The sequence below is a fragment of the Anopheles funestus genome, chromosome 2RL (assembly GCF_943734845.2).
Source record: "Anopheles funestus chromosome 2RL, idAnoFuneDA-416_04, whole genome shotgun sequence".
NCBI lineage: Eukaryota > Metazoa > Arthropoda > Insecta > Diptera > Culicidae > Anopheles > Anopheles funestus.
Window position 1 is genome coordinate 81,808,112 of NC_064598.1, and position 13,924 is coordinate 81,822,035.

The 13,924-nt window shown below is 47.3% G+C and overlaps 1 protein-coding gene across 2 annotated transcripts; it reads right to left on the reverse strand.

Annotated features, from left to right (window-relative positions):
* Positions 1–6,825: 6,825 nt before the first annotated feature.
* On the reverse strand, positions 6,826–13,209 carry LOC125766457 (centrosomal protein of 104 kDa). 2 transcript variants are annotated; one of them, XM_049432432.1, is made up of 11 exons: positions 12,211–13,209; positions 11,939–12,106; positions 10,741–11,193; positions 10,027–10,681; positions 9,579–9,959; positions 9,029–9,512; positions 8,790–8,933; positions 8,371–8,726; positions 8,164–8,306; positions 7,989–8,090; positions 6,826–7,916 (listed from the first exon to the last, which is right to left on the reverse strand). In XM_049432432.1, exons 1-11 carry the CDS (start codon positions 12,248–12,250, stop codon positions 7,780–7,782), a joined length of 3,063 nt encoding a protein of 1,020 aa, XP_049288389.1. In that variant the 5' UTR covers positions 12,251–13,209; the 3' UTR covers positions 6,826–7,779. The 2 variants fall into 2 exon arrangements, with proteins under 2 accessions (XP_049288389.1, XP_049288387.1); XM_049432430.1 differs by having other exon boundaries at positions 8,371–8,933.
* Positions 13,210–13,924: the final 715 nt, after the last annotated feature.

Genomic DNA, 13,924 nt, shown 5'->3' on the forward strand with positions numbered 1-13,924 from the left:
ATCTCGAACCCGCCCTGCGAATGGACGTATCGTACGTCTTCCGCCAGGGTAACTGCCTCCTCCACGGTTTCGACGCTGGCCAGCATATCGTCCACATAATGCTCGAATTTGATGCATTCCGCTGCTCGTGGAAAACGGTCAGCGAACCTCTCCGCATTCAGGTTCTTAACGAAGTGTGCCCCAGCAGGCGAGCAAGCTGCACCAAAGGTCATCACAGAAACGGCGTACACGCTAGGTTCACCATTCCGCTTGCTGCCATCATCCCAGAACACCAGTTGACTTCGTTGGTCCGCGGGGTTCATTCTTACCTGGAAGAACATTTCGCGGATGTCTCCCGTTACGGCGATTCGATTCTCCCGGAACTTATATAACACCTGTACCAGCCCCACTAGTTGGTCCGGACCGGCTAGTAGGAACGTATTCAGGCTCACCCCGTGTACCTGTGCAGCAGCGTCAAACACCATACGCAGCTTTCCGGGCTTGTTCGGGTTGTAAACTGGGAAAATTGGTAAATACCAGTCCCTTTCCTTCCTTTCTACGATCTCCTCTTCCGGTACACGTCGAATGTACCCCTTGTTTGCGTACTCACGCATCTTTTCGCTAATTGCCTTAGCTAATCCCGGGTCCTTATCGCATTTCCTTTTCAGGCACATGTGACGTTTGAGTGCCATCTCGCGGTTGCATGGAAGACGCACATCGTCATACTTCCACAGCAAACAGGTCTCGTACCGATCTCCCAGTAGGCGCGTTCCGGTTTTCAACATTGTGTTCGCTCGTTCTTCCTCTTTCGGCATAAGTTTACGCGGAGCGCTGACCCCGATGGACTCCAAAGAGAAGTATTCCGTAAGCGCCATGTTTAGGTTCTGATCACTTTTATCATTACAGACACATAGGTGAAAGTTATGATATGTCGTGGCGCTCGAGGATGTCGGTATGCGGCATGGACCAAACACTGTCCATCCCAGTCTGGTCTTGGCGGCGATTGGTTCGTTGAAATTACCTTCCACACATCGTAACGGCTTACCCAGGTGAATATTGTTGATGCCGATCAGAACACGCGGTACCACATTAGTATAGGATGTAATGGGGAGTCCTTTTAGGTACGGATAAAGCTCCACCAACTTCGCGATCGGTAGCGTCTGCGCCGGTAACGTCAGGTCCTGCAAGGTGTGCGCCTTTCGTATGTTAAACACCACTGCTCCCTGATGCGCGCCTGATATCCGCAGCTGGACCTCTCTTGAATCGGACTCGTTCCGTACGGTATCGTCCGTCCACTTCAAACATAAGGGGTTTGACTTGCTTTCAATGCCCAATTCCTCAATCAGTCTACAATCAATGAAGGTGGCCGAGGATCCCTCATCTATAAACGCGAACGTCTTTATGTCGGTTTTCTCGCCGTGCAGTACAACTGGAACGTATCGAAAAAGTGTGTTATTATCGTTACCAATGTGAGAGTTCAGTGAGTGCGTGTTCCTGTGTGGTTTTTGTTCCGTGTTGTGCAACAATCTGTGATGCGTCTCCCGGCAACCGTCAGTCCCACAGCGCGTTCTGACGAAACAAGTGCCCCTATGTGCTCCTAAACACGTATCGCATAGTCTACGCCCCTGAATGTGCGATCGCCTCTCCGGCACCGACAGCTCCATAAAACGTGCGCAATCAGCCAACGTGCGGCAGAAGTCGTGGCACAAGGCACAGGGCGTTCTTTTCGTAGTGCTGTGAACGTTTACGTGCGCGGGAGCCTTCCTCACTCCATTCACAAACGGTAGTGATCGGGACACGTCGGGTCGTGTCGGTCGCTCAATGGTTTTCGAGGCGGCACTCGCAGCCACCGCAATCTCATAAAACCATTTGTCGAATTCCTTAATTGTTTCCCGCGACAATTTGATCTTATAACGAGCCCATTCCAAACTCCGTTCAGCAGGAAGCTTCGCTACCAACTCTCTTAGTAGCGTCACGTTGCAGTCGTAATCATGCAACCCGGAAGCCTCTATCGTCGCACACATTTTTCGCACCATTTTGCCAAACGTGGCAAGCGTCTCCAAACGATCGTTACGAACCGGTGGTAGCCTCCTAATTTTCTCCACTAAACTATCCACTATGAGATCCGGCCGACCATATTCTGTTCGCAGAATCTCGATCACACCGGCCAAACCATCCGGTAACAGCATGAGATGGTCCACCGATTCTAACGCTGGTCCCCGAAGCGCCCGTTGAAGACGTATGAGGTTCTCATCGTCACTAAACCCACACAGGATCGTAGATCGCTCGTACGTCGCGATAAACAACGGCCACTGCTCAACGTTTCCGGAAAACACCGGAAGCTCCTTCGGGATAGCCTTGCGCGCTGCTTCTTGACTTGGTGTCAACGGCATCACGCGGCCCTTCATTACTGGTTTCGACTCCATTGTCGAATTGGCAGCCGTCTTCTCTTCAAGCTTGTAAAGCTGCCCAAGCTTGTTTTCACGGTGGACCCTTATGGAATCCTCCACCGCACGCCTCCACTCAGCATACTCACGTTCTTGTGCGGCTGCTTGGTCCGCAGCCCACGTACGATCGTACTCCGGTGGAAAGCGGGTTGTTGCAGGGGTCAAGGGTTGATGACCTTTAGCGTCTTCCGCCATCCTGCCATCGTACCGCAGCGGCGCTGGGGCAATGCGTGATGCCCACGCACCCGCGGTCGCGGTTGGGGTCGAAGGTGGGTGACCCGCACCGCCATTTCGATGATTGTCGCCATGGTAACGAGCCGGTGGCGTCGTTCCGAAGCGACTCGTATCTCGCAACCAAGCTTCGGATTTTGCTACGTAAGCACTCACCTGGCTGCTTGCGTCGGAAATATCTTCTTCGAGCTCGATCTCACGCAGCTCGATCTCCAGCTCCTTCCGAGCCCTTTCAAGCTCATACTCCTTCCGAGAGTTTTCCAGCTTGAGCTCCTTCTTTTGAAGCTCGATACGCTTCCTTCTTACCTCCAGGTAGGAAGGCAACCTCCGAGGCAATACCGGTGACACTTCCCCGTCCTTTGGTGGTTCTTCCACGACGCTCACGCGCCTTTCAGGGAATGCGCCCGACGTTGTCGCTTGCTGCTCCTGCAGCTCTGCAACTTCCTCGCAACTATTGTCCAATGCTCTTTCCATCTCACAACTAACACTTTTCTTCACTCGCGAATTAACACTACTCCCTGGTGGCGAGATTTACATGCGGAATATCGCGCGCGTTTCGTTGCCCGTACCGTTTTACTGGCTACACGTACTACTCGCGTTTAGATTTACGTACGCGTTTACGAACTAACGAACGTTGTGAAGTGATAACTAATTTGTGAAATGTTGTGAATGATTACAGCCACAGAGAGATCATAAAATGTAGGTCTGTTTTCTAGCTATTTATTGTCGGTGTAGTTAGAAAAGGGAAGATCACAAATTAGTTTCGTTCTCTACTGTCGCGCTTAAAAGAGGCCGAAGGCGCGTCCTTCGGCCCTATTTATCGGGTTTTCCTTCGTCGCCATCCTAACTGCTGCTATAATGATGGTGGGCACTGTCCCACCATCGCCCCCATCGCGAAACCCTACAACGATATCGCTGTTGTAAGGCCCTGCTGCTATACTACAACGTAAACAAACGAGTTGCGATATACGCTTCGCAACAAACAGTGTTTTATGAAATATTCTACAATTTAATTCCTGCGAAATTTAACGTGAAATTACACGACAATTTCCAAATTTGACAGTTTCGACAATTGGAATTTGCGACAAATCGCAATTGCGACATGTCGCAGCGCTCATCTAGTTGCACCTTTAGACTGTTTTTTAAATTAAAAATACAAACATTATTTATTTGCCCTACACAGTCAGTATATTTTTTTTTTATTCAATGTCCATGTATAAAATCAAGTTAAAATTGTATTATTATTTAGTAGTGCTCGGTTTCGTTCAAGGCAACCCCGATCAAGACTCCAAGAAATCAATCGGTTTAGTAGTGGTGGTAGGAGTAGTAGTAGAGACGCATTCTGTAACAAAAAAACAGAATTTTGTTTATAAAATCGAATAGAAAAACAATAAAACAGACACCTACTGTGGGAGTCGGTCCAGCCAACGTGCGCTCCGACACGAGCATTCTCCTCCAGCAACCACCGGTACAGTGGATCAAAGTATTCCAAAATAGCATCGGCACTCATCTTACGCTCACCGGTCAGCACCTCCATCGCATCTGGCCATGGTTTCGATGAACCGAGTGCAAGCATTTCCCTGCAAATATCACCAACATTTAGCACACTCCCTTCTCATGCCATCTTCCTATACGATTTAGCTACTTACTTCAGCTTATTACCAGCAACCGTGCTTTGATAAATGTCACAATTGTTGAGCGTTTTCTCCGGATCACCCTTCACGTACTCACCGGCCAGTGCACATGCTGCCCGGTGAAACTGGAACTGTATGACGTACGATACGAAGTATCGCAAATATTCCACATCGGCCGACACATGATATTTGGCCGGCGGATCAAAGTCCTGCTCCGTGCGTACTACCGGTGGTTCAACGCCCGAATAGCGCGATCGCATCTCCCAGAACTTGCAGTTGTAATCCTTGGGCTTGATCTCGCCCCGGAACACTCCCCAACGGTATTTGTCCAGCGTGTAAGCGAACGGTAGAAATACAAGCTTCGTCACACCGGCACGGTAAAACTGGTTAATCTTAACCTGTTCGTCCTCTACGTAATCCTTCAGCAAGCCCACCTTCTTCAGATGCTTCGGAGTGGAAACGGACAAGGAAAGCACATCACCGACGGCTTCATGGAATCCGGGATTTGCTCCACCACGAAACTCCACAGGTTGATGCTGATACTGCAGATAGTACTGGATGTGTCCTAGCTCATGATGTACCACGAAAAACTCGCGCATATTCACACGCGTGCACTGTTTGATCCGCACATCGTTAATCGAGAAAAAGTCCCAAGCACTGGCGTGACATACTAGTTCGCGCCCGTCGGCCGGTTTCTCAAGAATGCTCTTTTCCCAAAACGATCTGTTTGTGGGTTGCAAAACCAAAAAAAAAAACGTTAGCAAAAGTGTTAATAATTACCAGTTCTCTAGCTCTTTTACGCACTGAGGAAGCTTTGTCATGTTGAGCGAGGTAAAGAAATCGTCCCCCATCTGGAACATCCTGATCGGCGTATATCCCTGGCGGATCATTTCATCCGTAACGTCCAGCAGCTTTTTCTCCGGGAACGGTGTGGTAAAGTCGGCGATCTTAAAATAAATTCATGTACGATCGATCCGTTACGTATGATAGGGACTTTCAAGAAAGGATACCTACATTATCCCACGTCTGTGCCCACAGGTTACCGAGAAGATGCATCGGGATGGGACCCGTTGGGGACACCAGCTTATCGCCATACTTCTGTCGCAGCTTGTACCGCACGTAAGCGTGCAGCTGTTCGTACAGAGGTCGTATTTGCTCGATCACGTCATCGACCTGCTGCTCGAACGTGCTATCATCGTACTCGCTTAACCAAACTTCCGCACCAGAGCTGAAATCTGGAGGACACATAAATTTGTGGTGACTTCTATTAAAAACCACCAGCAAAAGCGTTTCCGTGCCTACTTACTATTCCGAAGGGCCGCTTGTCTGTTCAGCTCAACGTACTGCTGGAAGGACTCACGGACCGGTGCACCGGTTGCATTGTACCACTGTACCCAGTAGTACTTGAGTTCCTCCGAATCGCGATGGTTGGCAAAAATTTCTGTCAGCTCCGGATCGAGCGATAGGTCACACTTGGTCTCATCCCCGTAAGCACAAAACTTTGCCTTTGCATAGTTCGATTCCATGTTGGCGATCGCACCAAGCAGCTCGGTAAACTGATCCGCGGGCAGTACGGCATACTTTAGTTTGGAAAGTTTATTAATACGACGCCTCAGATTATCATCCGTCAGCTGATCGGTCGGTAATTGGCGAAGCTCTTGAGCGATTTCCTGTCGAGGGGGAAATTAATTCACATATCGTTCAATACAACTCACAATCGAAAATGGCCGTACCACCATTTTATAGTTCACCTACCTTTGCCACTTCAGCAAACTCGGCAGCAGCTTTCGTCTTCTTTGACAGGTTAATCTGTGTTAAGTTTGACCCGTAACCCCATGCCGCTAGCGTTTGTAGTGCTTTCGCTTGCTGATAACGTTGCTCGATCGTTTCCAGCGTTTGGCGAACTTCGGTCTCGGAGAGCGTATTTTCATTGCCAGAAGATTGAAGCGGTACGGGACCAGAAGCGATGGCGGCCACTAACAGTAGCACCAGCCATACGGTAGACCATCTGGCGCTGTGCGTCATGTTGAACCTTGCACGGCAAAAGCACGTAATGAAATTATTGAAAGAGTCACATACAAAACGCAAAGTAATTACTTTTTATACTGCGTATATGAAACCACTTAGAAACCATCCAATGCCATTTAATTGTCTTCGTTGAACCGTAATCAGTACTATCGGCAGGAACACTTGTAGAACGATGCTGCTGACGCTATCACCGCCACTCACATACTGATCCGAATGCAGGGAGTGATGAACCTAGCGTTGATTTCAATTGGATTGAATCTTTTGACCTAGTCGGATGAGATTAGAGGATGCTGGAGCCTTGTGCATCGTTTAGTAGTTTTAGTTATGAGTAGTTTATGATTTACTTGATTTGTCGATAAATTTCTTTCCTTGGTGATTTTTTTTTTGAAAATATTTTAAAAAGCAGTACATATAGTTAAATATTTTTTTTAACAAATAAAAAACTACACAAAATATTTTAAACAAAATATTAACAAAATATTTCACTTCAATCACAACTAATAATATTTTTAAGTTTGTCAAATGTTTTTTTTTATTGGTGATTTTTTGTTTATTTTAAGGACGGGAAATAAGTTTACTTGATCCGAATTCTTCGAGCTGGACATATTGATTTTTTTTGCGTATTATCTGTGTGTACGTACGACTCAATACTTAAGTATCACCACTACTACCGGCACGGATTTGCCGTGAGATCAAAACGTTTTCGATTGATTAGAGATTAACGTGGCCTTCAAATACCTGCGTTGCGGTTGATTTGTGTACTCTCATTTGCGTATGCCATTTAAAAAATCTAGACAACAAAATTGTACTACCGATAAAAGTATTAGTAAAACTGCTAATAGTGTTAATCCCTTAACTGCACGTCCCGCTCCTATGACGGGTTTGAATCGGCTTGAAATATATTCACCTGTTTCTGCTTGCTAACCAATCCATTTCCATTCCTTCTTAAAGTTATTAGCTCCTGGGAGATCATCCCAGGGGTTTTGTTTCTTCTTCGATTCCTGATTTGGTTCGTGTTCAGCTTTTCCTTAAAGTTTAGCAACGAATTGCAGCTAGCGCACTGGCAATAAGAATAGTCTTCTGCGTTACAGCTGTGGCCCTGTGTGTGGTTGAGGTTCCTCCGCCCGAAGGAACCATGAAAGTGTGCAAAGTAGCATTTGCCAATCCGATGATAATGAAACGAATGTGTCCTAAAATATCTTCCAACCATTTACCATATTAGCACGTAAGTCTTTTGGTTGTCAAAGTAGTATCTTTATAAACTTCATACTTGGGGCTAAATGCCGCTAATGCTTTCTACCTCGTAAGATCAATTTGAAACAACACAAAAAAACGCAAGCCACCGCTTTTTCTATTACACTAACACCACTGATTGCATTAAATTTCTACCTACATCGTGCACCTGGAGTATTTGATTGAAAAAACTGGGAAAAATCGGCATTCGGAACGAAGCACCGACATCACTGAGTTGGAGCTCGTCGACGGGTATTTCCAAGACATCCGGCCCGGCTAAGTAGATGCCGCTTCCAGCCACCGTCCAGTGGAAGTAGCACATCATCGTGACACAGTGGACATCGGGCTGCCCCTGTCGTAAGCTCTGGAATGATAAATATCAAATCAAAGATTATTTCTTCCTTCTTCTGTGCGAATAAGCTTTTTCGAAACTCACCTCTGCAAAAGTCCTCCATTAGGTGGTACTCGTAGAGATCCTTGTGGACCGATTCCGTGCACCGTTCACAGGACAAATAGCTGGTTTTGGCCTCACATTCATCTGCAAGTACAGTTCGTTTCCATAAGAAAAAAAAACTTCTCAAGCTTATGAAGCTCACGATCTCAAAGCTTACGAATCAAGTGTCCGGAGAGTGCGGCCACTTCAAGAATTTGGCTACACTGTGGACATTTAGTCAGCACCGGACACGCCTTCCAGTAGTGCTTATCCAGCTGGGTGGGATCTCCATGGCAAATCCAATCACAGAACGGACATCGGCTAGAAGGACACCCGAAACTTCAACACAACATCCAGAACATTAAAAACCGCTTCCATTACTCACATTTCATTCTCAATACCATCGAACGAGTCTGAATTGGAACTCTTGCGTGATCCGCTTCCATTCTCAGGCCCTGTCGTACCAGGCAGAAATCCGATCGTACTATCGTACATGGCCGTCTTGTGTTGGGACAGTTTCGGACGATCCTTTCCATTGCAGTGACCACCGACCGGATCCAGTTTGTCGTAGTACGCACCACCATTACTGTCCCGAGCGCTCTCCAGGTCTACGGTCGCACTCGTAATCGGTGCGTCCGCCATTGTCCATGGGGTGTGATGTCCGATAGCGTGTCCACTTTTGCTCTTGATAATGCCAGCCGTTGTCGCATCCAGCCGCCGTACCGGGCTCGAGTGGGTATCCTGCAATTTCATGGAACTGAAACTAGACTGCCAACTACCGGTCTGTGTGTCGGAGAAACTGACGATTGTGCGGCCATCGTAGCGATTCTTGTTGCGGATCTCCACCGGTGGGGAACTCTTCGAGCTGCTAGACATCGGTGGCGAACAGATACCGGCGAACGAAACTGGCCCACAGAACTGTTTGTTTTCCAGCATTTCCTTCTTGCGCTGTCGCGTTGGATGAGATCATAAACCATCAATTATTTAATGTGCTTTGAATGTACGCCCTAGCCATGGCGACAATTCTTACACCAAGTACCTACCTGCAGATCGATCTTATCGAACTCAGCGAACAGCTGCCGGTAGAGCAGATTCCGTCGCGTGATGTCATCATCCGGTGGAAGCTGTTTGCGCACCAACCGCGGGTTCACCTTGTACACCAGCAGCAGCACCCGTTCGGCGACCTTTCGCACCGACTCGGCCGGATGGTGGATGCCGGAGCAGCCGGCCTCCGAGAGCGTTCGACAGGCGAGCCCACTCTGTTTGTCGTTCGAGATACCCTGGCTCAGCACGAGCTGCTCCAGCATCTGCATGCGACTCAGCGCCAGGCGGGGATGTGTCCCGTTGCCTACCGGGCGTGATAGGGCCGGTGCGATGAGGTGTTGCTCGCGCACCTCCGGACAAGCCGCGATGCTAAGGATCGTGTGCTGTGCAAGTGTGTGAACGCGCGCGGACGGATCGCCACTCTTCGACAGCAGCTCCGGCAACAGTCGATCAACTGATCGTGCTACCTCACTCGGTGATACACTGGGGAGAAGATTGTATTGAGTATATTGTATTTGTGTGTGTGATTAATTTCCACTTCACACTTACCGATTGGGAACGAACTCCATAAATAAACTTCGCACCGTTTCGGTCGCTTGACTAAACACAGAAAACACCGCATCACGGACACCGCGGTGTAACAGTAGTGTCGCTCCACGACATATCTTGTTCGGTCCAGCCTGAGCCGCTTGAATCTGTGGTTCTGGTTCGATTTCTTGCTTCAGAATACCTCTCAATCTTATCAATCCTTCCTCACGGTCAGTATACTGGCGCGAGTAAATCAACTCAACTAGCTCCATTCCGAAGATCATTATCGGTAGCGCCGCTTGGCGACGTTCACGATCGTTTAGCTTGCAGCGAATCTTCCCACCTTCCTGTTCGATCATGGCCGTATTTTGACACTCGCGCAAGAAATCATTCGTGTGCGTACTGTAAAAGAGATTCTACCATTAGCATTCGCACCCCACTCACCCGAGACATCATCAGTACACTTTACCTGAGTGTGGGAATTGCCCGTTCGTCGTAATCCTCGTAACTGTTACGTGGTGCACTCTTGTTCCGACGGCGCAACGAACCGGTATTTGTTGGTGACCGCATTGGACTGCGTCCTTTGTGACTTAGCAGAGGTGAGCTCTGAGCTAACTCCTCCGGGCGGGTAAGACTTTGCTGAGATATTCGTCCGTCCGCCTTCACCGTGGTGCTGCCAGCACTCGACGCGGACGCAGTAGTAGTAGTTGTGGAGTTACTGGTGGTAGAGTCCGTCGCATCACCCGTCGGTAGTTTCGTACCGTCTTGACCAACCTGTGTGTGTAGGTGATGGGCATGGGGTAGCGTCGAGTCGCCCGATAACGCACTGGCCACATCCTGCAAGCTGGGCGGTGAAGGCAACGTTGGCTTAGAAGCGTACAGCTCCGAACAGGAATCGTTACTCGTGACGCTCTTGTCACTCCGTAGCAGTAACTCCACCCGCAACTGATCAAACACAGCCTTCCGGTACATCTCGATCTGTTCCTTGCGTAACCGCGCGGTGGTAAAATCCTCTGCCTGTACAGCCTGTCGCTTGGCCAGCGCGTACCGTCCCAGCCGTTCACCGGCCGTACGAAGGGCGCCCATACACAGCTTCAGCTTTCGTGCATACTCGAAACGTTCGTCTACAAAACATAGAAGAAAAGTTTAAAAAGAATCTGTGCTGCAATTTTAAAGGACTTACCTTGGACAGCTTGCACCTTCAGAAGCTCCATCTTGCGCACAACCTCACAGATACTCTCCTCCACATACATGGAGTAGGACAGATCGTCACAAGCCGACGCTAGCGAACTGTTCAGTGTGTCGATGTTCGCTGGTACCGCATTCAGAAGCGCGGTTACATTACCCTGCGAGGCAGCCAGCTCTTCGGCCGTTAGTTCCTCGCCCAGTATGTTGATTGCAAGCAGCGCCACCTGATTATCCTTGTTGAATTGGTTCGGATGTGCTGGACCGAGGCGTAGCTTCAGATGGGATCCAACCTTTGGTGCGACGGACACACTTTGTAGCTCTCGCGAGGTATAGTTGGTGCTGGCATTGTCCGACAATGCCACAAAGCCCATGTACTCGAAGCTTTGGCTGGAGGGCGTACTGGGAGCACTTTTGCTCGAGTAATGTATCCATAGTTCGATGCGTTCAGCTAAAATCGAAATAAAACGTTACAAATGGGGCGAATAGTTTAGTGTTTGATCAATCACAATGAATTGTTGAGTCTTATAGCTAGGAATAGTGGTTTGAGAATAATCAATAAAATTTGGAATTTTTATTCTTCTTCTTCTTGGCTTAACGACCTTACAGGTCACGCCGGCCATTTCTGGCTTACTAGACTCATTTTACCACGTAGCCGGATAGTCGGTCCTTGCTACGGGGGAACGGTCCGGATGGGATTTGAACCCGGTCCGGCCGTGTGGACTGGCGCCGTTTATCACATGCACCACCGGACCGCCTGGAATTTTTATTATTGAGGTCAAATTCTGATCCCCTTCATCGTTCGGCTATTAGCCAAACCATTAAATTTTCCACACCATTTATCACTTAATCCCTGTTTATCAAAAATGTCTTTAGCTAGCCATCGACAAACGGCGAAAAACCCGGAAACGGCCGGCAGTCACAAACACTCTCACGTGCGCCGGACATAAACAGCAATAAAATCTACGCCACGTGTTTACCACGGCGAGCGAGAGACAGGGGAGTGAATGTTTTACTATACGCGAGCGAACACAAGTTCATTGGGGAAAACAACAACATTTCGCGCGTGTTCATCGCGATGAACATCGCATGAACATTCGATGGCTCCCGTTTTGCTTCACAACTTCCCCCCCGCCCCCGCATTTCCGGTGCTGCGTAGTCCTTGCCTATTTCCGGGCACTGAAGATGATACTTACGGATGTAATACTGGTGTGCCAGCACCTGTATCCGTACGATGCGAGCTGGATGGAAGAACCGCAGTACGATTTCTTTCGGACTGACGGAACTGTCGGCATTAGAGCGCCAACCGTGCACGGTTGGGCTGTGACTGTTTAGCTCGCTTGCCGGATAGTCGGAATCTTCGTCTGAAAAAGGAAAAACGAACGAAACTTAATCGCTAACACTGGTCCGGTCATGTACCCCTCGTTGTAAGGGGGGTGCTTTTGATACAATTTTAATGCCACCATACCTGAAGCAAACACTACTTTGAACGGAATTTTGCGAGCCATGGTCGGCACTGGATCATCAATCGCGGGGCGGTATTATTGGGAGGGCGCAGGAAACTTTAACCGTTGCTTTGCATATTAAGCGAGCACGAGAAGAATTAGTTTTTGCAACTTTAATTAAACAACGTTATATAATATTCTTCCACTGTTTCGGGCTGGAGGACGATGGGTCTGCAGTTACTGGACGCGAGCAGACGGGTCGTACGGTCGTAATACCTCCCTGAGGGAAGTCGCTATTGCAGGGTATCCTCACATACTTGTTGGTGGTGATTTGTAGCTCCTTAAATTACGTATGCACCAGTTCGCCTGTCCATTATCGATTCAGAGTTGGTCGAAGAGTGTAGCAATTTACATACTGATCGATAGAAATGCAACGATTCACCACCGCCGACATCGTCATAATTGACCGATTAGGTTAGACACTGTGTTTTTTTTATTGCTGAATACCCCCTAAGCAAATGCTGCACATCCTTTTCATGTGCAAAAGAAAAAAAGGTGCTCAATAAAGCAAACGCAAGGTAGCACGTACGCACGCACGGGAAAACTTTTGTAGAAGGCAACTGTAGGAATAAGGAGCAGTTGGGAAGCAACTTTTGTAGCTCCGTCTCTAACCGATTGTCCGATGGGATAGAATTGGCCACTTGGAAGGCGACGGAATGTCGCCTATGCGACTTGGAGTAAAAATTTTCACTTCTACTCCTCGTTGAACCGTGTCTGGGTAAGATCTAAGCTATGGATGGAAAATGGTGGAAATGAACTGCGAAGGAAAACTGTTTCCCGTGTCATGCGCACATGGTACGGGTTTTTTGGTGCGTGCAGTTTGATTGTCAATTGTTCGAAAGGATTCATCCCTGGCAGCACGTTGATGATAAGCTGTTGAAACAGTTTCACCAGGTAAACATCTGGGTAAAGGCAATGAAACGCTTTATCGCTGAGGTAAGCCAAAACTTGTAATGCATGTGGTACTTATTTAAAAGGAAGTAGCATAAACGTTTTTGTAGTGATGATTTCATTTTCTTTCAATTCGGTTATATATCATTTTCATAAGGTAATTTTTTCAAAAATCCTTTTTTTTTATTTTATATACTCTATTCTTTCCAACATCGCTCCATGGAATCCAACCATGTGATAAACATTTTCAACTATTTGTTGTGGGAAATTGACTCAAAAACATCACTTTTCACTCATGGAAAATGTTTTTGTTGTATAAAATAGTTAACATTAAATAAATTTTAAAATATATATTTAAAAAATTCAAATTGCTTTTTTTAATTTAAAAAACCATATCGCTTTTGTACGTTCGTTATCCATAGTGCACAATCAAGCAAAAAAAGCAAGGTAAAACAATTTCAAGCAACTAAGAAACTCAGCCATTTGACAGCATTTTCCCAACGAACTGTTGAATTGCAGGTTCTTGAAATAAAAATAAACGTAAGGAAAATTGATTATCAGACAAATTTATTTAACTGAATAACACATTAAAACTTAAATACTTTATCAAAAAAGTGCGATGAAAGAAATACATAATTTAACCACAAACATTTCTCAGTTGTACATCGATAAAATGACAGCATTTGCGACGTTGCGCATCAATGCGCAACCACTGCAGAAGCTGTCAGAAAAAAATTGCTACTTGGGTAACATAGCGTTTGTTTTGTTTTGAAATTGGCGATCAAA